The 23,544-nt window shown below is 35.8% G+C and overlaps 1 protein-coding gene across 1 annotated transcript; it reads left to right on the top strand.

The window, feature by feature from the left end:
- Positions 1–374: 374 nt before the first annotated feature.
- Positions 375–17,422, top strand: etnk2 (ethanolamine kinase 2). The gene is made up of 8 exons (XM_067430983.1): positions 375–742; positions 8,759–9,018; positions 10,065–10,205; positions 12,236–12,378; positions 13,314–13,397; positions 13,495–13,655; positions 13,845–13,918; positions 15,980–17,422. Exons 1-8 carry the CDS (start codon positions 563–565, stop codon positions 16,050–16,052), a joined length of 1,116 nt encoding a protein of 371 aa, XP_067287084.1. The 5' UTR covers positions 375–562; the 3' UTR covers positions 16,053–17,422.
- Positions 17,423–23,544: the final 6,122 nt, after the last annotated feature.

Below are 23,544 nucleotides of genomic sequence, written 5' to 3'. Positions count from 1 at the left end.
GTCCTTTATGCTTGGCTAAATATTCTGATTGTTTACATTTCCCCAGGTTCAACTGTGACTTCATTTTTTTCATATAGTGTTCTTTCGTTCTAATACCACGGTACATAAAAGATTATACTTTTTAAAAAGGGCTAAATAATAAGCATATGTTTATTGAGAGACACAAAGCCAGGTTCTTACAATTCAGTGTTTCTCATAATATTAATAAGCCACAACCTTTACCATGGAAGACTACAAAGCGACGTAATTTTATCTAATCAATATTAATAAGCCAGTCCTTCGCTATTGGATGGTTGTAAAGCTCGTCAGCATAATCTAATTATTATTCATGAGCTGGGCTCCGTCATCGGATGATTTCTTGTGGGCGGTGCCTACAGAAGGAAGAAGCGCCGTTTTTTCCTGCCGTGATGACAGAAAGCAACGGTACCGGCATATGAGTCGCTCCTTTTTTCTCTGCACATACTAGACCGGACTGGACCTCCAGTACATGTTAAAATAAAAACCTTTAGACCCATTGAACACCTAACATAGCTATTTAATACTTATAGATTCAGAAACTTTAATGTCGGGCATTAATAGACAGTTAAATCATATGATGGAGACGGAGATCCACGTGCCGGTCGGGTCACCGACGATCAGAAAATTCCCGATATTCGTGGACGAACATAATGTTACGGAAGGGGCGATGAAGCTGATTAAAGAGCTCAGACCAGGCTGGGACCCGAACCTGATCCGTACTAAGGTAGGTGTGACTAGCTAGAGCTAATCCACTCCAGGCGTGTTTAGGGCCTTTTTTTCTTTTCTTTTTTTTTTGCGTTTTTCATTTTTCTTGTGAAATATAGATTTTTCATATAGCGTGAATGACGCTGAAGGTTTTATGCGTTATCACGTCATATTATTAGCTATGACCGCATAAGTGACGTTCCAAACTAGCCTGGCTAACTTAGCCAGCTGCTGGACATTACACCCAGTGTAATCACACATAATTCTTTAACACAACTGGTAAAGTCATAATTTAACAATTTGCGCCAGTTAAGAAAAGAGGTTTTAATTTTTTTAACGTGATGTGCGTATACGTCCTGTATACGTCACTGGCCAGCTGGTGGTGACTGCTTTGCTACGTAGCTAAAAATATTAAAATGAAAATAAAAAAATCTCCAATTTTGTATATATATATTATAATGTTGTGTTAAGGTCATTTGTATCCAGCATAGTGTCAACACAGTTATGTTTGCATATCCCAGTTTAACCACGTTGACACCTCAATAACTCGTAAGTTCTGTGAAATGACTTTGCTTAAAGGGTTAGTTCATCCAAAAATGTAAATTATGTCATCATTTACTCAACCTCTATTTGTTCCAAACCTGTATGAGTTTCTTTCTTCTGCCGAACACAAAAGAAGATATTTTTTAGAATCACTGTAACCAACAGTTGATGGACCCCATTGACTTCAGTTAGTATTTGTTTTTTTCAAACTATGGATGTCAAAGGGGTCCATTAACCGTTTGGTTAACCATATTCTTTAAAATAACTTATTTTGTGTTCCGCAGAAGAAAGAAATTCATACAGGTTTGGAACATATTGAGGGTGAGTAAATGATGACCGAATTTTCATTTTAGGGTGAATTATCCCTATAAATAAAGTGCATGTTTTGCCATCATCTTGATGTACTTGTATGAACACACACACACACACACGCATATTTTATAAGTGTATATATAAAATATGTGTGTGTTTTTCTTCTTTTGTCCTTGACACAGGTCAGCTGTTCCTTATCACCTCTGAATAAGAGGTTATCTCACAGATAGAGCAGCTCCCACCTGGCGTTCTGGTTTGAAACTAGTTTGATCTGATTAGATTGACTCGACCCAAAAACACATTTTATTCAAAAGTGATCAGCCTATTGTATTTGCATAATCGAATCAGTGTTTCACGATTACAATGGAAAAAAAAATTTTTCATTTATTTAGGAGGCGCACAATATTCAGAACTTTAATACAGTTATTAATAGTAATAAAGCAAGCTTCCCTTAATGCTGCCTTGAGTTTATCCTTATGCAGCTGTTTTAATATCCTGATTAGACGTTGTGACTCACGTTTACTGGCTGACCTGACATCTCCACCCAAAGCCAGAAATGCTACACGTTTAGCACAGTTATAAACTTTGCATTATTGCACTGATAAGCAGATTCACGTGCTGAATATGTCATATATGTTTAAGTGTTATCATTTCATCTGATTGGAAATGAAGCTTACTAACGAACAGTGTAATTATTGTTTGTTTGTCTTTAAGCAGAGACGGTGTGTCCCAGTCCATGTCACTAATGAATCTCATGAAAGCTCTCAAGAACATGTACAAATCATATTTCACACCCGATAAGAGCAAGGGAAATGCATAAATATTATATTGTGCACTTAAAGAAGATGAATCATTTGATTTTTTTTTTTAAATCATGATATTAAGCACATTTTCGTCCCAAAATATCTTTACTGTAATGCATTCCTTTGTCATTTATAGCAGTTTTATATTGATATATTTTTAATCCTTTTTGTTCTTAGATGTTAAGGGTTTTTGTTAGCTTTTTAATATGCAATAGTAGATATTTGCTATTTTTGCTATTAATGTTATAATATTAGCCCTGTTAAGCAATATATGTATACTGCTTGCAAATGTTTTTTCTTTTTTTTTCTCGAGTATCATATATTATGACTGATAAAGTGAGAATATGGAGCTTGTATTCGAGGAGGGAAAAAAACAGCCAAAATGTATTTACAGGCCTAAACTGAGCCAAAATATGAGTTGCTGATATTTAAATGGCCAAAAGTATGATGAAATTGATGTAAATGTGAATCACTGAGGTCTTTATAAACAATATAACAAAACATTTTTTGCTCTATATCGCCCAATAACATGCCTTAGATGATATCTAAGTTTTTAGTGATTAGTTTTAAGCTCTGCAGTTTGAATTGTTGGGACAACACATATAATGCATTGAAATGCAATGATGATTGAGAGATGTACAAATAAACATTCCTCAAAAGCCTTATGGATCATATTTGATACTTGCATTTTAACATGATTTTCCTAAAAATGATCTATGAAGTGTAAATCAGTAATAGAAATTGGAATGTATAGAGCTCTCAAAATATTTTTAAATAATAGTTTTTGTCAGATAACACATTTTCTAGCTATATTCATATACATTTTTGTGATTTATAATTGCAATTAAAGCCACAATTTGTACGATTTTTGTATTCAATTTCCGAAAAACCACTAGAACAATGATGTTTTGATGACTTATGTACTTGCATTATCCTAAATGTTTTCAGCAATGTTTAAATCCGGAGAAATCAGCCATTTTAACCTGTGTAATGTCACCTGTCAGTGATGTCATAGCCAAATTACACTCGTTTTCCAGTTTTTCTTCCGTAAGAACCATGGTAACACCAAAGACACTTTAATAATAATAATGTTTTATTAGACACATTATTACGGTGAGCTAGCCTGACAAGCCTGACCCACATCAAGATGTTGGGTCTGGAAACTCACCATTGACAGCTCAATCCGAGGTGCTGGATAAAGGTCGTCTTTCATATTCCCTCTGCACGCGATTGGATAGCGCTACAACCAACCAGAGCAACGAAGGTGAAGAAGAGCTAGTTGACAGATTAAACGTTCACCGTATAAACTATAAATCACAGACTATAAATCACTTTTTATAGAGGCTGTTTTCGTATTTTCTACAGGTGTTTGCAATTTTTTAAATTTCAAATATAATAGTTTATTATATATGTTTTATATATTTAGAAACCATATAGCCATATAATGAGGAGCATGGGGTTTTACAGTCTTATGTTTTTACCCTGTGACTACCATGATCTTACATTTAAATGAAACTGGCCTACAGTTAAACTACAGTCTTAAGCACAGTCTAAAGCACAGTCTTTAAAAGTTTTATGAACCTTTGAATAGATCTAATGAAATATAATTAAATTATATTTCAGTGATAGCCTCATGAAAGATAGATATCAGTGTCTTACTTAAAGGTGCACTATGTAGTATTTTTGCAGTAAAATATCCAAAAACCACTAGGCCAGTGTTATATATTTTGTTCAGTTGAGTTCTTACAATATCCCAAATGTTTCCAACTATTTGTAAATTGTAAGAAAATTGCTATTTTACCTAAGGACCGGGACGTTTCAGTATAGCGTTTGAGGGAGTCGCCTGTCAATCGCGTCATATCTGCGCTACCCTCGGTTTTATTCTGCAGAAGCGCTTTTCTATTAGCAGTGTGAACATGCCACAGCAGCGCCGAGCGAACACACAGAGTAACGTCATAACATAATTTTAAACACACATAAATGTATCTAATATGATAAACAGAGCTGAGTTACCTCATACTCATGACCAGAAAAAGCATAAGTGCAGTGTCCCGTCCCGTCATAATAAAAGTCCCGGTACTCACGAGCCGTGTGTTTGTGTAACAATCGCTCCAGCGGCCGTGCTCAGCTCCACAACACTCGGTCCTTGAGAAATGAGTTTATTTCAGAAATGAGTTTATTTCTGTGTAACATAAAATAAAATAATTTGAATCTGTTTTTTGTTTTTTTGTTCATACAATATTCAAATGGTAGCCTAACCAAAATGGCTTGGTTGCCAACATTCTTCAAAAAAAAATTTTTGTTTCACGGAAGTCATACAGGTTTGGAACGACACGAGAGTGAGTAAATGCTGATAGCATTTTAAAAGCAGTAAATTTATTTTACTGCATCTTATCTCAAAATAATCAGAGCTTTACTGTCATGTGCAATATTAAGTTTATCTGCATTTGCAGCAACTTCGATAATATCTATCATTATTTGTAATTGTCCTAGTTTTATTTATTTACTCCAATTAAAGGCCCTAACCCCAGCAAAAACATTCACATAGAACTCAGGGGCCGAATATGCTGGGCTTGCCGAGGCCAAATTTTAGCCCCAGTCCAGCCCTGACTGCTACCATTTAAATGTTTATATTGTAGTGAATGAGACGTACATAATTCACTCTTGTTATTAAATATGGTTCTATATACTGCTGAGGATTAACACAGTACTGTTCAGGGATCGTGGTCCCTTTAAGTTTGTCTGATGCGCGTTGACTTTTGACGTTGGTTAACACCCACTTGGGGGGGGGGTTTGTTTCTGTTGTTTTTTGGTGATTAAACGAGACACTTGTGTGCTCAACGTGAGAAGTTGTCGCTTGTTATTCACAGCAATTTCCACAATATTTCAAAAAAAAAAATTGGAGTAGAAATATGATCTTGTGATTATAAAATTAGTATTATAACTTTATTAATATAAAATATATTGAGTGTAATTTGTTTCTATTTAAATTAATACAGTAATGTAGTACCAACTGACACCCATGTATAGTTTACAACATTAGAAACTTTGCCATGTAATGTATCTGAAATATATCCACAATAATCAATATCGAATTGAATTGATTTACTAATACAATATTAAAATCTAAAACTTGAGTTACTGCACTGTGAACTAATATGAACAAACCATGAACATCTGTATTTTTATTAACTAACGTTAACTTAACATAGATTAACAAATACAGTAACACATGTATTGCTCATGGTTAGTTTATGTTAGTTAATACATTAACTAATATTTACTAATGAAACCTTATTGTAAAGTGTTTCCAAAATATCGATATGGCAGTTTTTCCTCATGGTATCAATGTCAAAATTGTGGTCAGTGAAAATGCTGAGTGGCTAATAACTTCAGAAAACCACTAACCATAGTGGCTGGTGAGCAAAAAAGTTCATGTCAAGCCCTGGTTATGACACAACTTTCAACACACTCAGATATATTTTAATATGATGGTTTTGACCAAGTAAAACAGCGTTGCGCAACCCCACAATTTAATTTTTTTAAATAAAGTGACCTGTATGAGTAGTAAGTCAGTACTTGTGGCGGTTTCATGAAAATAATTTGAATTTAAGTGATCAAACGTAACTGTAACAAAGTTCAGGGAAGGAGTAGGGCAAACTTTAATGGTAAAATATGCATAAACAACTAAATGAAAAGAGTGGAAGCGAACGACTGCAAACTCGGCTTGAAATGTAAAAAAAAACAGAAACGTAAAATGTCAAGGCTCTCAACTTAAGTGCATTAGCTCATCGATGAACATGATATCTGTGTTCCTCGGATTGCTTTCCATCGACTAGTTGTGGAGGTGAAGACAACAACTCTCATAATTGCACATTCTTTTACGGCGTCATCAAGCTATGCCTTTGTATTAAATAAGCGACCTCGAGCAGCCAAACTTACATATTGTGCCTTTAAATACACATTATGGATCCACACAACACTTTTCCAGGAATATGACTGTTTATGATGCAAACCTTACTGATTAGTTTATAATATAACCCATTCCTTTTCTCAAGTCCTTGTTGCTATTTCAACAAAACCTTAACTACGTCAGCCAGCTAGATAATGTAACCTAGGTGACATTTAAATCAGCAAAACACACAGCGATATTCAATGTATCTACATTTGCATGAGACAAAAATACATGTACACGTTCAAAGAATGGCCCAAAACTCTTACGCTGGCCAATCCTTGTTCCCAGTCCTAGAAAATAGACTTCATTTTCACATTTGCATGCTTATGATTTTGGATTGACCTGACCTATGACTCAAATATATTTTAGAGATTCACCCCCATACTCTTGAGCCATAACATGAGTTGTGTTTGCCACTGTTTTGAAGACAGAAATGAATGAACCTAATATCGTTCTACCTCCACACAGATGGGTACTGTTTACAGATAGCCAGCATAGTTTTCATCAATGAAAAACATGCATTGTGCCCAAACATATTGTTCATGGCTGCTTTGGTACAGTCCTTTTGAATGAAGCCAGAATGCTCAAAATAAAGCTGCTCTGTTGGCGCGTGGCATTTTGATGCCATTCATCAGATGAGCCCTGGCGTTCCAGCCGTTTAGGAGAGACGCATGGTCATGTGACACTGGCCAAAGGGGTTAGTCATTGTGTTGTGTTTGTTGATGATAACCACCTGACCTGGACTCAACTGTAAACACTGACCATTCAAACTATTTTTATATTCGGCATATCACTTTCTGCTTGCTGTTAATTTCAAAGTTTGCTCAGATAGTTCACTCAGCACAGTTGATCTTAAACCCATTTATTATTGAGGTTCATTGCAAGTTTTACTGTAAGTGTTGTAACCTTTCGACAAAACTGTTGAACTGTCAAAACAGCACCTGCTCAGAGATGAATTCATTCTCTGTATGCCACCACTGCCGCTATTTGTACATTAGTCATTTCAGGAATCTCAGAAATGCATTGGTGGGTGGCGAGGCCAGTGCAATGAATTGTGGAATACATTGTCTCAAGGACAAAGCATTTAGAGTCTTGCCAATTTATCATATGCTGCTCCATCATGATTGATATTTGAAAGATTGACAATGGCTAGTTTTCATTTTAATATCTTTAAAATATGTTAACTTTCAGATTTAAAAGTTTATTGAGCATAGATGTGAACATCTAAATTAAATAGATTAAATATTAATTAATGCTTTAAAAAACAGGCCTGGTCCATTTTTAAAGGGGACAAAGAAGAATTTTTTTTTTTTTAAAGAAGTGTGTGTATGTTCAATAGGGGTGTGACGAGCTCACGAGATGAGACACGAGATTAGCTTCACGAGAACGAGACAAGATGAGACGAGATTTTTTGCACACTATTTAAGAAATCCTCAATGATAAAATTCATAACTGGAAAAATAGTGCATTTTGAAACTCTTTAACTAATCATCTTGTAATGAATGTCGTTTAAGTTCTACTTTCTAAGTACGAATTATCAAATGCATTGAAAGACCGCAATACTTGAGTGCTGGAAAAGGTTTTCCCACCGACTCAACTGACTGGCTTCTCTCCTTTATGATTTCACATGCATCTCTTTAGACCTTACTGCACATGAATTATGAGCTTCCAGAACTTCTGCTTTAGGCCTTGTGACCTCCCAGTTGAACTCCTTTCCACAAATTGAAATAAATACCATATAAATCATAAAATACCAATAATCAAATCAAATGCAACCATAATAAAAGTACTCTCTCTATATTTAGAGTGCAAACATACAAGAGCTAATAGGTGGTTACAACTACACAGCCCACGTGTGAATGCATCAGACCGGAAGCACTCCAAAGTTCAAGTTTGGTTAGCTAACCTGCAAATTTCGCGTCACATGAAGACGTGACTAGTAGCAAATCGATATGTCACTATGTGACCTCTTGGCTGAATTAAAAGAATGCATGTTTTTGCAGTAAAGTCAGGTAGATTGTATATCTCCTGTTAGTCCATTTTTGTCACAATATCACTGCTATCACAAAATCAAATATGGAACCTTGAGTCTTTCCACAGATGTGTATTTTTCAAGTTTAATAAAATATTTAATAAACATGACCGCTAAAAGGTAACATAATAGCCGATATCAAAACCTAATGCTTAATTTATGATGATTATTAAAATATGTGATTTGGAAAAAGGCCATATACTGTCCCACTGACAGTCACTGTTAAGTAGTTTCAGTCATTCACATCCATCACATTACGGAAATAAAACTGCATTTGAATGCCATTTCAATTTGACTGTAATGTATATGCATCTTGCAACGGAAAGTAGCTGTGTTTGCAGTTGATATGTTTGTTCATGACATCCTTATGTTTTTTTTTGGTCCCCTCAGCTTTTCACAGATGGCACAACTAACAAACTGGTGGGGTGTTATGTGGAGGACTGCGATGAGGATGTGGTGCTGGTCAGGGTGTACGGCAACAAGACGGAGCTGATCGTGGACCGAGACAATGAACTGAAGAGCTTCCAAGTTCTACACGCCAACGGTTGCGCACCTCGACTCTACTGCACCTTCCAGAATGGCATCTGCTACGAGTTCATGCAAGGACGCGCTCTGGATACTCAAGACGTCAGGGACCCTGTGTTACTCAGGTGGGTCCGTTAGGCACAAGGCACAAAATAGAAGTGTGGGTGTTCGTTCTAAAAATAACACATTTGGTTGATCTTTTGACTTTAGCATTTGGGTTAGAACGTGGAGTACTTCTGATCTTAGTGTTTGGCCTATATTTTGGAGTATTTTTGACCATAATACTGAAGTCATTAAACCTGACCTTAGCTCAGTCCAAAATCTTGTATTACATGCATATTTATTAAGCTAATTACATAATTATATCTAATTTGACCAGATGCTAAGATCATGTATTCTTAGCAAATAAGAGAATCTCAGAATGCAATGTGATGAGTTAAAATTAAGAAAAAATAGTTTTTTCATACATACTGAAATCAGTTTACAGTGGCATTCAGAAGATTTTTTTAGTTTTTTGTAGGCTGCATTTATTTGATGAAAAATAAAGTAAAAATAATATTGTGAAATATTATTTATTGTTGTATTCTGTTTGAATATATTTTAAATTGTAATTTAATCCTGTGATCAAAGCTGAATTTTCAGCATCATTACTCCAGTCTTCAGTGTCACATGATCCTTTAGAAATCATTCTAATATGCTGATGTTGTGAAACCTTCCTAATTATTATCACTGTTGAAAACAGTCGTGATGTTTATTTGAAATAGAAATCTTTTGAAGCAATGTAAAAGCCTTCACTGTCACTTTTGATCAATTTAATGCATCCTTGCTGAATAAAATTGTAATCTATGTAATGATAAAAAGCATATAAGCTGTTATAATAGGCACATTTTTGAAACATCTTTAAATATTAAAGAATGGCTTGTGGAAATGTTCCTCATATAGTCTTAGCTAACTACAAATTTAATGTGCATTCGGACCGAAGTGTTCATTGGCTTCATGAGGGTCACATTATCTCCTTCCAGGCACACAGTGAACCGTATCACAAATTACACAGGTGACCTTGGAATAATATCCATTTTCCACATAAACAGCTTTTTCCAGGCATTGTGTTTAGGCTGAAATTGAGCATTGCTGTTTTGACCAACCTGTCTTCCTTTGTTATTATTGGCAGACTGATCGCCCGTGAAATGGCCCGAATTCACGCCATCCACGCACACAATGGCTGCATCCCCAAACCCAACCTGTGGATCAAAATGCGCAAGTACTTCTCGCTAGTGGCCACGGAGTTCACAGACCAAGCCTCTAACGTCAGGTAACCCTCAGTCGTTAATATGTGTCGTAATGTGTCGGATGAATGGTGTGTGTACATGCAAGGTGAATTTTGAGACAGAAGAGCCCACAATTTGGCATTACAAAACAACACGCTTTACCAAGAACCGTACACAAAGCAGCATGTCATTCTACATTTTTTTATTTTTTTTTGGTTCTTGTTCAAAAGTTTGCATGCAAAAATCTTTTCTTTGTTTTTTCCTTCTGAGCGAATGGCCTGTAAATGACAGGACTCAGTGCTGCCCTCTGATGTCTTGTAGAGAACTTGTCTATCTAACTTGTCTCATCTGCGGTTTAGTATACTTTGAAAGCTGTGCAGAGACGACAATGTGGAAAATCAAGTATGCCTGGTCCTTAACTCAGTGGAGTGACTTTCTGCTTTGTAACTTTTCAGAACTTTGTCATGCTCACAGCAACATTACACAATAAAATTAATTTTAAAATGTAAAAAAAGCTTAATAGGTCCCCTTTAAATCTTCAATTGTCTAAATGAAATTCATATCATAACTCATCACAACTCAGAAATCTGACTGAATGAGACCCGTTTGAATTTAAATTTTGCTAAGACAGGTGTTTCATGAGACCCGGATTGCATTTGTCCATCTAATCTCTTGTTCAGCGCTGTTATGTCACACAATCATCTCAATTGTCTTCCTTACAAAGATGCCCGCTCTTAAAAGCTGGAGGCTGTTTGCATTCTGACGTTCATCAGGAGCCAGAGATCATGCACATTAAAAGTCATTTACGTCATCAGTCATTAGAGTATTAGTTTCATAAGAGTTTCTCTGGTAGAGATTATAGCCCTCTCCAATATCTAACATGACGATTTTACTTTGTAGTTTTCTGATACTTCATACAAGTCATAATTTTCATAACAAACAAATCACAGATCCGGCAGAGAGACTGCTGGGTATTGAGTGAGCCGCTTCACGGCAAAAGGAGATTCTAGAAATAGCTCCTTAAGCCCATTATAAGGGGAGAATGGTCACTCAGACAGGCTTCTCATTGGTGGGACTGGACCACATTATCACAGTCTTAATTTCTCTTTTGTTAATCCATCCTTTGTTAAGCTAAATGCCTAATTAAGTATTTAGTTGATATTGTTGGTGATACTTTGCAATAAGGTTCCATTTGTTAACTGTGTTAGTTACTTAGAGATAGTTCACACAAAAATGAAAATCATTTTCTCACATTCATGTTGTTCCAAACCTGTATGAAGTTTTTTCTTTTGTTGAACATAAAAGAAGATATTTTGTAGAATGTTGGTAATCAAACAGCTCAGCCATTTATTTTCATAGTAGAAAGAAAAAAACTATTGAAGTCAATGGCTCCCATCAACATGCTGGTTACCAACTTTATTCAAAATATCTTCTTTTCTGTTCAACAGAAGAAAGAAACTCATACAGGTTTGGAACAACTTGACCGTGAGAAAATGTTGTTTAATGGACCTGAGATAACATGACCAAACAATGAACATGTATTTTTATGAAATTTTATTAGCAAAGTTGAATAAATACTGCAACAAATGTATCTATCTTTGTTAGTTAATATTAGTTTCCAGTGCATTAACTAATGTTAACAGATACAACTTTTGATCTTAAAAAAAAAATTTATTAGACAAGGCAAGTTTATTTATACAGCACATTTCATACACAATAGCAATTGAAAGTGCTTTACATAGAAATGAATTAAAATAGTGTTAACGTATGCATAATAAATAAGAATACCATGTGTAAAAAAAATAAAATGAGAAATAAGGATAATTAAAACAGTAGATAGATTAAAAATATATATATTTTATGAGACATTGAGAAATAATGATAAGACAAATATTAGTAAATGTTGAGATTAACATTAGCTAAGATTAATAAATGCTGTAGATAGAAGTGTTATTTATTGTTAGTTGATGTTAACTAATGCTAAATGAAACCTTATTATAAAGTCTTACCAAATAGTTTACTAAACAAACATTTGCTTGACTCAACTGATAACTTTGTGTTTTTTATTATTTAGAATTCAGCAGGAAGTGCCTAGTCAGGAAGTGCTTGAACAGGAAATGATGTGGATGAAGGAACACCTGTCGCAGCTGGGCTCTCCTGTAGTGCTCTGTCACAACGACCTGCTCTGCAAGAACATCATTCACGACGTGAAGGAAGGTGCGTATTGTGTCAACATCATGACGATATGAAATCAAATTGACCCTATTTACCAATAATATATTATAATAAATGTCCCTGGTCTTATTGTGTACAAAAGTTAGCTTTAATAATCATAAACACTTTATCAAACTGCACTAAACTGCTCTGTTTCTGGAACAGCTTTTCTGTTCTGCTGGTGTAACCGAAGTCATACGAGTGGGGAAAATAGTGTAATTTCAACTGTTCATAAAGTCTGTAATATTTTGGGGGATGTTTTTGTCTTTTATGCTCATCAAGGCTGAATTTATTTGATCAAAACAGTAATAGTGTGAAATTTGTGAAATGTTAATGTAAAATGAATTTTCAGCATCATTACTCTAGTCTTCAGTGTCACATGATCCTTCAGAAATCATTCTAATATGATGATTTGCTGCTCAAGAAACATTTCTGATTATCAGTGATGAGAATAATACTTTTCAGGATTCAAAAGACAAAACTGCATTATTTGAAATGCAAATCTTGTGTAACATTATAAATGTCACTTTTGATCAATTTAATGTGTCATGGTTGAATAGAAGTGTTAATTTCTTTGAAAACAAAAACTCTTATTGACCCCAACTTTTGAAATGTACTGCATATCATGTCTTAGTACTCATATAGCAACAGTTTAGAATAGCAATAATGTTGGCTGGGGCCAGGTTTCTCAAACACCACCGCCACCTCTTCCATGCTTCCTCCCGTGTTTTATTGTTTAGGCAAACATGACGTCCTGCATTTGGTTGAGCCAGAATTTGGGCCGCTCAAACAAACAAAGCAATATTGACAACAGCATAGAGGCAAAGTGTTTACACTTTTCACTTAAGGCATTCAATTCAGGGATTTTAATTCTAAAGGTATTTAAGACTGATATTTTGTCTTGTTTACTACAAATCAAAACCTCTTGCTTTTTTCAGGTCATGTTCGGTTCATCGATTATGAATATTCAAGTTACAACTATCAAGCTTTTGACATTGGAAACCATTTCAATGAATTTGCAGGTAAGCACCGTAATAAAATATAACTCATAAAATATGATGCTCTGGGAACTGATTTACATTACGTGTGTGTGTGTGTGTGTGTGTGTGTGTTCTTTAGGCATGAGTGAACCCGACTATAACCTTTATCCTAGTCGAGAGATGCAGTTAGACTGGTTGCACACTTACCTGCAGGCCTACAAGCTCTTTACCAAGAAGGGTGAGGAGGTGAGCCAGAGTGAATTGGAAACACTCTACGTACAAGTCAACAAATTTGCTCTGGTAAGTGCTGCATGTGCAGAGAAGAGGTTTTGATAGTGCAGGATTTATGAAGTTGATTTATGATTGTTTATTCCAAGGTATTGTATCCCAAGCTTGTTGCATAATGATTGCTGCCAGTGATACGTAGACCTGTGTGTGGACTGAGCTGGAAGGCTTTCCCCTAAAGTTTTTGTTCTTCCTCTTTGGCAGGCCTCGCATTTCTTCTGGGGTTTCTGGGCCCTGATCCAAGCCAAGTACTCCACCATCGAGTTTGACTTCCTTGGGTAAGCGGCATATCCAGCTCAGCAAACCTTTCATCTCTTGTGATGAGGGAGGATTTATTTACAGGCATAAAGATCATTATCAGCAAGAGAAATGGTTGTTAAAGGAAGATAAAGAGTGTACAGTAAGTGACAAAATAGAGGCAGCTAATGCAGCCAATAAGCACGCAAGTAACCTAATACACTTTTGTAACCTAATATTAAATTCTATACATGGAAAAAAATCCAGAATAGACCACAAATCAGACGAATATCCTTTTAAAAAAAACGCAAAAACAAAACAACAAATACCTGCTAATATTACAAATATGGTGACCTATATAACCTTTAATTTCAGATTTAACTTGTTCATGCATTGACTGTGTTTTTAGATATATTATTTTATGTAAGTGGACCTATAATTTGGCCAAAGTTCAGTTTCCAAGTGATTCATTGACCAGAAATTGCCTCAAACCATCTAACAGATGACAGAAACACTTAAAACCTAAATTGAAGGTTAGATCTCTTGGGTTCATAGCACATAGTCCTAAAACAATGTCCATTGTCTTTGCAACTTAATACATTAGAGCTGAATCTTTGTATGAATGCCTCAGTTGGAGGTAAACGTCTTATATGAAACTCCCCCACATACTGCGCATGAATGGGTGTGGACTGTTATTTCTATTCCCCATAGAAACCTGTCATTGGTGTTCCTTTTCAAGTGGTGAAAGCAGATTTGATTCAGGCCAAATGAATTGCGGCCTGCCACCATCTGTGACTATGGCACTTGACCTAAACCGCACTCAAAATCTTTGCTGTTGTGAATCTGTACTGTAGCACAATGAAACTTTACTCAAATTATTCTCAACTTGGTTTCTCGGAGGGGGTGAGTTATGTCATCCGTAGGCTGAGGATATTTTTGTTGGTGTCGTGGCTCACTTTTATTAAACTGGCTCAAGTAATATATTCTGTAAACTTCCTACATCGCCAGTTTCCAAGCAACAGGTCGTGGTTCCTCTCATGCTGAACCTTTATCAACAAATCACTGCCTGCGCAGATGAGATCGGGGGGGTCTTACAGCCTGTTTAAAAAATCAGCCTCTTTGCATGTAAAAAAAAAGGATCAAAATTATTATGTAAATTTATTTAAAGTTTGATGTCTTTCTGAGCAAAAGAAATCAGGTCTCGGGGCAAAAAGGCCACTGAAATTGACTAAATGCTGCCTCTGTAATGCCTTTTTTAATGTTATCTAATATTTGATATATTTAATAGGAACCATAACATTTTTTTAAATGTATTTTTCAGTATTTGAAAATGATTTTGCAGTCATAGTTATATTTAATAATGCATTTATTTGTGTTTTATATTATAGCCTACACAAAAGGGCTACAAACATAATACTTAACACATAAATGCATTTAAAAAATGTGTTGATTTTATAAATAACAGCCATAATTGGTCAAAACTATCTTCCACTAAAATATTTAAAGCTGCAGTCTGTAACTTGCTTTGGTAAAAAAAAGATATATATTATCCAAAATAAATTTTTGAGCAAGTACATATCCATTAAGTGTTCAGAACTTAGCCAGATTGAGTGGTACTGATGGACTTTGACAGGAAATTTTTTGATAGGAGTACGTCTTTGCTCAAGGAGTCCGGCTCGCATGTGAAGATGCTGCAGGTGGCGGATCATTTATAGTCTTTTCTCACAGCAGCGGGACTCATTAAACTTATCATTATGATGGCAGACTGTAATCCAGAAAGTTCAAAATGACAATCATCAGCGAAGAGCCGTGACAATGCACAACCCACAAAAAAATAATAATTCCACAACTAACTGCAATTGCAGCTTTCAAACAGAGATGGTGACAAAGAGGCAAAACTGACTGTCTGCAGCTTTAACATAAATGATTGACTCATTGTATGATTTTATTTTTGTTAAAAATATCTGCTTAAAAATATTATATCAGTGACTGGAGATAAATATGCCCTTAAATAATAATAAAAAAAATAATTTCTGAGAACTAATTCAATCCCATTCTTATTTTTGACTTTCATTTCTGATTTTGTCTCATTCTTTTTCTAGGTATGCCGTGCTACGTTTCAATCAGTACTTCAAGACCAAACCTGCATTAATGGCTCTGGAAATCCCCAAATGAGACATCAAAACTGAGGGGACAGCGCTGGTATCTGCTGGCCTCATTGTTGACCGTTTGACCATTGAATCAGAGGCCTTTACAGTCAGGGGAGGGTATGAGGTACAGCAGGGGTGAGCACTGGGACCTGCAAAGACTGGTTGACAACTTGTCTGCCAAGTCTTAGTTCCACAAATTCTTGATTCCTTTTTCAAAAATGTTTCTCTTTGGGACTCCACTTCTAGTTGATCAAGTTTCCCATAAAATGAGTGTGTTTTTATGTTTTAAATACAATTTATTTATTAATTGTTACAGGGCACTTATTTTGCACCAAAGTAGTCCTTCCATTCTTGGAGCCGACTTTGCTTGGGAACTTCTTGATATGGGTTTTGCAGTGTGAGAGCCATTGCAAACTTATGCAGAATGATTTGCTGTGAAGGAGGCCTGTAGTGATGATCAGCAAGGATGTTTGTTGATACTGCAGGCGTTCTGAAACATCTTCACCTGTGGTGTCAAAATGTCTGTTTCTCTTGCAATGACAAATGTGCAAAGATCGGAAAATGTGCTAATGCTTTCAGATTGATCTCACAGCGCTTTAATAATGTGAAGAAATTGGGGTAATGGCTAAAAATCTGGGTTGCTAATACAAAGGTTTTCGGTCAGTCAGGGGAGACTCAGAAACTAGATAGTTACTGAGGTCAAGAAATCCTGCCCTGTCCTGCACTATTACGCACTTGAGCAAATTACTTAACCCCTGCAATAAGTCCTCCGTAAGTCACTTTGGATGAATGGCGTCAGCTAAAAGGCAAGTAACTAAGTAACCAATGAAGTCGATCGCACCTTACTTCAGACATTCCCAAGAAGTCAGGGCTGCGAGAAACCTCCATGTCTGTTGGACCGTGTTTCCACCTATTTAGTTTTTATGGTTGTGAGAAGTTCTGTTGAATTTTCCACTTGTCAGAGGCTGTGGAATATTACAGCCTGCTTCCCGCGTCCCCCTCCTTTTCTCGCTCTCTGTCCTAAATGTGCCTGCATCACCTGGCAAAGCTCAAACTGAGATTTGAAAGTCATTATCTGCTCAATGATCACTAATCTCATTCCTAATGTCACCCCCGCCTTAAATGTCAATCTAATGGTTCTCCAAAACTGGAAAAGGGGGCAACATTTATGTAACAGTGTTGTGTAGTTTGATTCAGGTCACCATCTGTGAGGACTCAGTGTCCTGGAGCAAAAAGGAGAAGATTATTTAAGTTCAGAATATTAAATACATACTTAGGAATGTAATTTCCATTTCACTTGAGAAGGTCCTTAAAGGGATAGTTCACCCGAAAAGAACATTTCTGTCATTGATTACTCACCCTCATGTCGCTCCAAATCTGTGAGACTTTCGTTCATCTTCGGAACACAAATGAAGATCTTCAAATCATTGACAGCTACGCAACTACCACATTAAAGCTTCAAAAAATGAATAAAGAAATCAAAAAATTAATCCATATGAATTGAGCTTTTTTTCTTTCTTTTTTTTACTTTTTTGGAGCGTCAATGTGGTAGTTGCGTAGCTGTCAATGATTTGAAGATCTTCATTTGTGTTCTGAAGATGAACGAAAGTCTTACGGGTGTGGAACGACATGAGGGTGAGTAATCAATGACAGAAGTTTCATTTTTGGGTGAACTAACCCTTTAAATACCTGGACTTTCTGTTTGTATATGGGTTTTAAAGTGTCCCCTTTCAAAACGGTAAGAATTCCATCTAGTTTCAAAACTGTCCATCTAAAATTCTCTCGACTTCAATATAGAAGATAAGTTCACAATTCCCAGCCTCTTTATTTAAATAGCATTTTATTTCTTTGTCATGCTTCTGCTATATAATGATGTCCTTTTTTGTCTGATTAAAACATTCCAGTAGAAACTAGTTTGAGCCCCGCAAAGCACAAAATTCATCTTTTTATTTCGTCATGCATATCGAAAATGCCAAGAATTGCACCATTTTAGTCCCTCATTCATTGTACTGTAAACTCAGAGGAGAGATATTTGGGGGAGTCTATCAAAAGCATGCCAGGCCATATCCCCAAAAGAAAAAGAAATTATATTTTGCAAAGAGAAGCCTTTCTGTGACTATTAAGATGTATTGCATTGTAACATTATTTCCATGACAATTAGCATGCACATTTCAAATGACTATTGAAGTAATGAGAATCCAATGGAAATCATTGAGAAGAACAAGTAAAGTGGTACGAATTTGGAGAGCTCTACTTGCTTTTTATGCTAAATGTTGTTAATTTTGTGGTTAAATGTGACCTGTAATGCTTTTGGGAGATCGCTCTCTATTGAGTTGTGCAGGTATGACATCCCAACCCTGAAGAATAATTTGCCGGTGGTTCCTTCCAGGTGTTCCTATGAGGTTTTTCAATCCATGTGTAAAATAAAGCCTGTGGTAAACATAACTTGACTACAACGTAAGTTACACACACATCCACACAGAAATGTTGAATAAGTAGATGAGACTTTGGGTGAGTGTGTGCAGTGTACGTTGTAGAACAAAACGTCAAAGTATCGTCCAGTTATGTTTACCACAGTCTTCATTTTGAACCCCATAGGAAAATCTCAAAGGAACCAGCAGCGAATTAGACGTCCGGGTTCTGACGTCATACCTGCACCACTCAGGAGTCATCATCTGGATAACTGGAATCACTATCTCTCTGGCAGCTTCTTGAACCCAAGTGTCCTTTTACTGACCAATCAGATCAGTCCCTGATCAGTTAGTACAGCCGTCATTTTCAGAATGGCTCGTCTTGAAACTGAAGCTAGACGCTGCGTTGGTGCCGTGGGGTCACAGTGAAATCTCGGAGGTGTCTCTGGCTTTGTGTCAGGTGCAGGTTAATAATGAAACGGTTTGAGCCGCAGGCGACGACTGAAAGCAAGAGGCCCTTCAACAAAATCATGAATAATTTTGTAGCCAGTGTTTCTCTAATGAGTTGGAACTGCCTGATAGCGCTGTGCTAATATACTTTCTTTCGCTTCTGTTCACTTGTCACTGTTTAGATCTAAAACTTGGCTTGTGATTTTACGGTAAATCTTGTGAAAACATTTCCAGGTCATATTGCCACAAAAAATGTATTTGCATACTGGAAAATTTACCATTAAAGATTCTCCAAAAATTCTAAATAAAATAAGCATAAATACATTTATTAAAAATACTGTAGATGTACTTTACAAATAGACTTGCCATAAGGGGGAAAACAGCTTAACATTCTTTAATCATAATGTCATTTTTCTTAATTTTGTGAAGTATGACCCAGATATGCTCTTGAAGGTTTCCATAAGATTCAACATTTAAGGTCAGTTGATGTATTTAGATCTTTGTCACTTTATGGTCCTTGATAACTGATGACTGAAAAATCAAACATATTTATATAAACTGCATATTCCATACATGCATGAAGAATGCTATGAATTTGATATAACAGGAGTGCAATGGCAAGATATGTGTAGATGTACATATGTGAATGTGTCCACCAAGAAAACCACTTCTGTTTGTAAAATATTAGTTTCTTATCAATCTTCTTTTTTGATGTGAAGGATATTTCTAATGTGAAGGGGAGGGGGGGAGGTTACAAGCACCATTCCTGTTTTTTGAAAAGTTAATTTTGTTGAAGCGAGATTATATTTTTCCACTTTAATATGAAAATTTCAATGTGGCCACAACTGTTTATTCCCTTTGGAATTGAGACTTATGGTGCAACAGAGTAAATTTTAACATCTTAGACATTTCATAGCACCACCTCAGTGTGTGTGTGTATGTCTATATGTATAATATATATATGCACACACACACACACGTTATTTTCTCTAATGACCTTGTAAATGTCCCTTTTTAAACCTCTTCTCTTAAAAGGGATGTTTACAGGAAGCATCTGTGTCTGAATTTTTATGATACCAAACAGGTCGGCTTCACAGCTTGCGCTTTATTTAAGATCAGTTTTTGTGTGTGAATGTACTGAAACAATGTACAGATAATGTTTCATTTATCCTTATATCTTTAATATTTCTACTTGTTTTGTATATTTAACTGAACTGGGAGTGTATTGGGTTGTTAGGTTGGCATAGACCCAAGTGTGTGTTTGCTGGAGACCAGCAGGAGGCGCTACGGTAATGTAGCGACGCTTTCGGCACTGATAAGGAGTTTGTAAATACTGTGAAATATTGTGAAAAACACTGTATCATGTTTTCGCTCTATTCAACTGTGGGAGAATAATTTAATAATTATTCAAAAAAATTCCATTAAAATTTCAAGAGTTGGATCTGTTTGTGTGCATTTGCCTTTGCTTTTTCTTTTTGTTTTTCTTTTATATGCTAGAATAATCTGTACTGTGCATTAAAATGCCAAATTTCTCTGGTAACCCCAAATGAATTGAGTCTTTTGCACCACACCTGGTCAAACACTTCCAGTTTCCTCCTTGAACTTTTGCCTGTCTCCTGTGGATGGTGACCCGCATTTTGTCCCGGTAAGCACAGGAAGACTACTATTGAGGATATCCTGAATCAAACAAGCACAATGGAGTTACACACGTGTAGGGAAACATCCTCAGCGCTAATGTGTGGAGGGACATGTTCTACAAGTCTCAGTACGAATGAGCTAAAATTACCTAACTGACTAGCTACTATCCTAGAGTAAAATAGCCTAAGGTTAATGTAGCTAGTCTCTCTCTCTCTCTCTCTCTCTCTCTCTCTCTCTCTCTCTCTCTCTCTCTCTCTCTCTCTCTCTCTCTCTCTCTCTCTCTCGAACATCATGTTGACTGCTGCAGGCTGATAAGTGTTATAATAAAATGAGTTCATTATATTTAAATGTTTTCAGATTCCTTTTATTTATATTAGCCCATTCATATTTTATTTACCTATAAACATGGCTTTAATTCTTAAAAATAATTTTGTTACTCGCATTAATTACTGTCTTTTGTGAAAAATGAAAGCTTGTAGACAAAAAGTACAAATCTAAAAACGAAAAATGTAAATTTTCTGCCAGTAGCCTAGATATCCAGTAGCATAAAATTACGGAAATTTCCGTTGACCCTTAAAACACAAACTAATGCCATGTGTAATTCAAAATGCAGGTATAACACCTGTAAAAAAACGAATAGGCCTACTGAAAATTCCTTCATATTTATACAGTAGGCTACATTGTGCCCTAGTTTTACGGACTTTTTTTTCAGTCTAGGCCCTAGCCCGGCCCTTTTGTATCCTCCTTATTACACATTGTTACAGCCATTAAAATTCAGTTTCATTTTTAATGTCAAATTAGTTATATTTCGTTTTGTTTCTTTATTAAGTTAATTTAGAAAAATGTTTTGAGCCTTTTTTTGTTTGTTAAATTTATTTTTTTAAGTTCCGACCAAGCGGCCGACAGTGAACACAACGCTTTAGCCTCTCAAATCAACACTGGTCTTGTCTTGCCTATAATAACAAATATTTAAAAGTGAAACACTTAGCCTAGACTAGAGCATCACACGTGCATACCAGCATACCATTACCACGTCTTTCATGAATAAATATGACATCTGACATATAAGTAGGCCTATATATACCAACCAGAGCCATAGGTACCATTGCATCGCATATGCCAATATAGTCTCAAATACAACAATTTCATTGGCTGCTGTGCGTGTTGGCGCGTTGACGCGGACAAACAGTGTGACCAGAATGTGTGTGTCAAAGAAACGCGTAAAAAATTGCCTTGACAAGGACAAACTGCGTGTTGACACGGTCAAAAGTCACACTTTTCGGTTAAAGACTAATGGCCCTAATCGCGTTCATTAGGATGATGCACTAACTAAATTAATTAGCGCTCAACTGTCTTTATGCCGCCTTCATGTGCTATCAGAAATTTCGTACTTCCCACTTCTGAAGTCATGATTACAGGCTGATCGCATTCAAATTTTGACTTGCAAGGGTTCATGTCCAAATAGTATTTATGTTAATCCCAAAAGCACATGAGGTAATACCTATAGTGGAGGGGCATCTATGGAAGTACAGAAGCCCTGAACCGCAAGGTGATACATATTTTTTTCACTCAATTATGTCGTAATAACGAGATCTTACGTCTTATATCGTAAAAATGACATATCTCGGCAAACGTAAAATGACATTTTTTCGTCACAGTATCATTATGGAAGCCTGTTTCCGCCACTAAATAAAAAAAAAAAGAGTAATTGCGAAAAAAAGTCAGAATTCTGAAATATAAACTCGCAATTCCGTGATATAAAGTCACAATTCTGACTTTATTTCTCAGTCAGAATTATGCCTTTATATCACACATTTGCAAGTTTATATTTCAGAATTCTGACTCTTTTTTTTTAAATAATACATGTGTCATTTTGGACGCAACTATGCTTCCAAAACTAGCTGCTCCAAAATTGCCTACCCTACCTTTAAAGGGGGGGTGAAACACTCAGTTTCAGTCAATCTCATGTCAATCTTGAGTACCAATAGAGTAGTATTGCATCCTTCATATCTCCGAAAAGTCTTTAGTTTTATTATATTTATAAAAGAAATATGGGCTGTACCGAGTCTTTCCGGAAAAAACAGAGCGCCTGGAGGCGTATCGTGTGGGCGGAGCTAAAGAATGACGAGCGTGCACAAAGCAGTGGAGAAACTCAAGTATGCGATCGGATTCAGCTAATACATGATCCAGAATCAGGCTGAAATAAATTGAACAGGAGAAACAGCAACAGCAGGACGTCCGTCTCTGTGGTATGTATTTAGTGGCCTGTTAACATTTGTGTGTCTTTACTCGCAGTTTATGAGGACATGATTCGGTTTTTTTTTTTTTTTTTTTTTTTTTTTTTTTTTCTTTTTTTTTTCTTTTTTTTTTTTTATTGACATACAGACATACAAACCACAATAGTGCAGTAATTGACAATCGAGTAATTACATAGTTCTAGAAGTGAAATAAAAGTGTGTTAATGTATAAGGTGTGTGTGGGTGAGTGTAGGTGTGGGTGTGTATTCAAAAGCAAAATTACACATTTATTATTTATTATATTATCACTACCACTTATCATCATCATACCATCATCATCATCATCATTGTAATAATCAGTGTCCCTTTTTTTATTTTATTTTTTATTTTCCTATGTAATATTTATCATTGTCACCACTTTCAATGGGTCAATAAGTTTCACATAGTATAATAATAATATAAGATAATCCTCCCCCCACATCTTTTCAGTCCCTATACTTTTTATTTTATTTTTTATTTTATTTTTATGTTGTGTGTAGTGTCTAAGGTGCATTAAAAGAAGGGGGACATTGTGCGAGTGTCTCAACTTAGGACAGAGATGCTGTCCTAGAGAAACCATTTCTCGCCTGTCCTACCTGCCTTAGTGTTTATGAGGTTTTCCAATTTAAATATACATACAAACACACATTTCTCTTCTACATTGTGGTGCATTAAAAACACATGAAAAGATTAGGGGGAAAATTAGAAATAATCAATCGATTTTACTATAGTAGTAGTGGTG

The sequence above is a fragment of the Pseudorasbora parva genome, chromosome 22 (assembly GCF_024679245.1).
Source record: "Pseudorasbora parva isolate DD20220531a chromosome 22, ASM2467924v1, whole genome shotgun sequence".
NCBI classification, from domain to species: Eukaryota; Metazoa; Chordata; class Actinopteri; order Cypriniformes; family Gobionidae; genus Pseudorasbora; species Pseudorasbora parva.
This window is presented reverse-complemented; position numbering and strand designations above follow the sequence as displayed.

Excerpts from the sequence above, each read along its gene's own strand:
- etnk2 (XM_067430983.1), top strand. The coding sequence starts at position 563 with ATGTCGGGCATTAATAGACAGTTAAATCATATGATGGAGACGGAGATC. Across the intron at positions 743-8,758 it reads CGAACCTGATCCGTACTAAG|CTTTTCACAGATGGCACAAC; the intron begins GTAGGTGTGACT and ends TGGTCCCCTCAG. Across the intron at positions 13,919-15,979 it reads ATCGAGTTTGACTTCCTTGG|GTATGCCGTGCTACGTTTCA; the intron begins GTAAGCGGCATA and ends TTCTTTTTCTAG.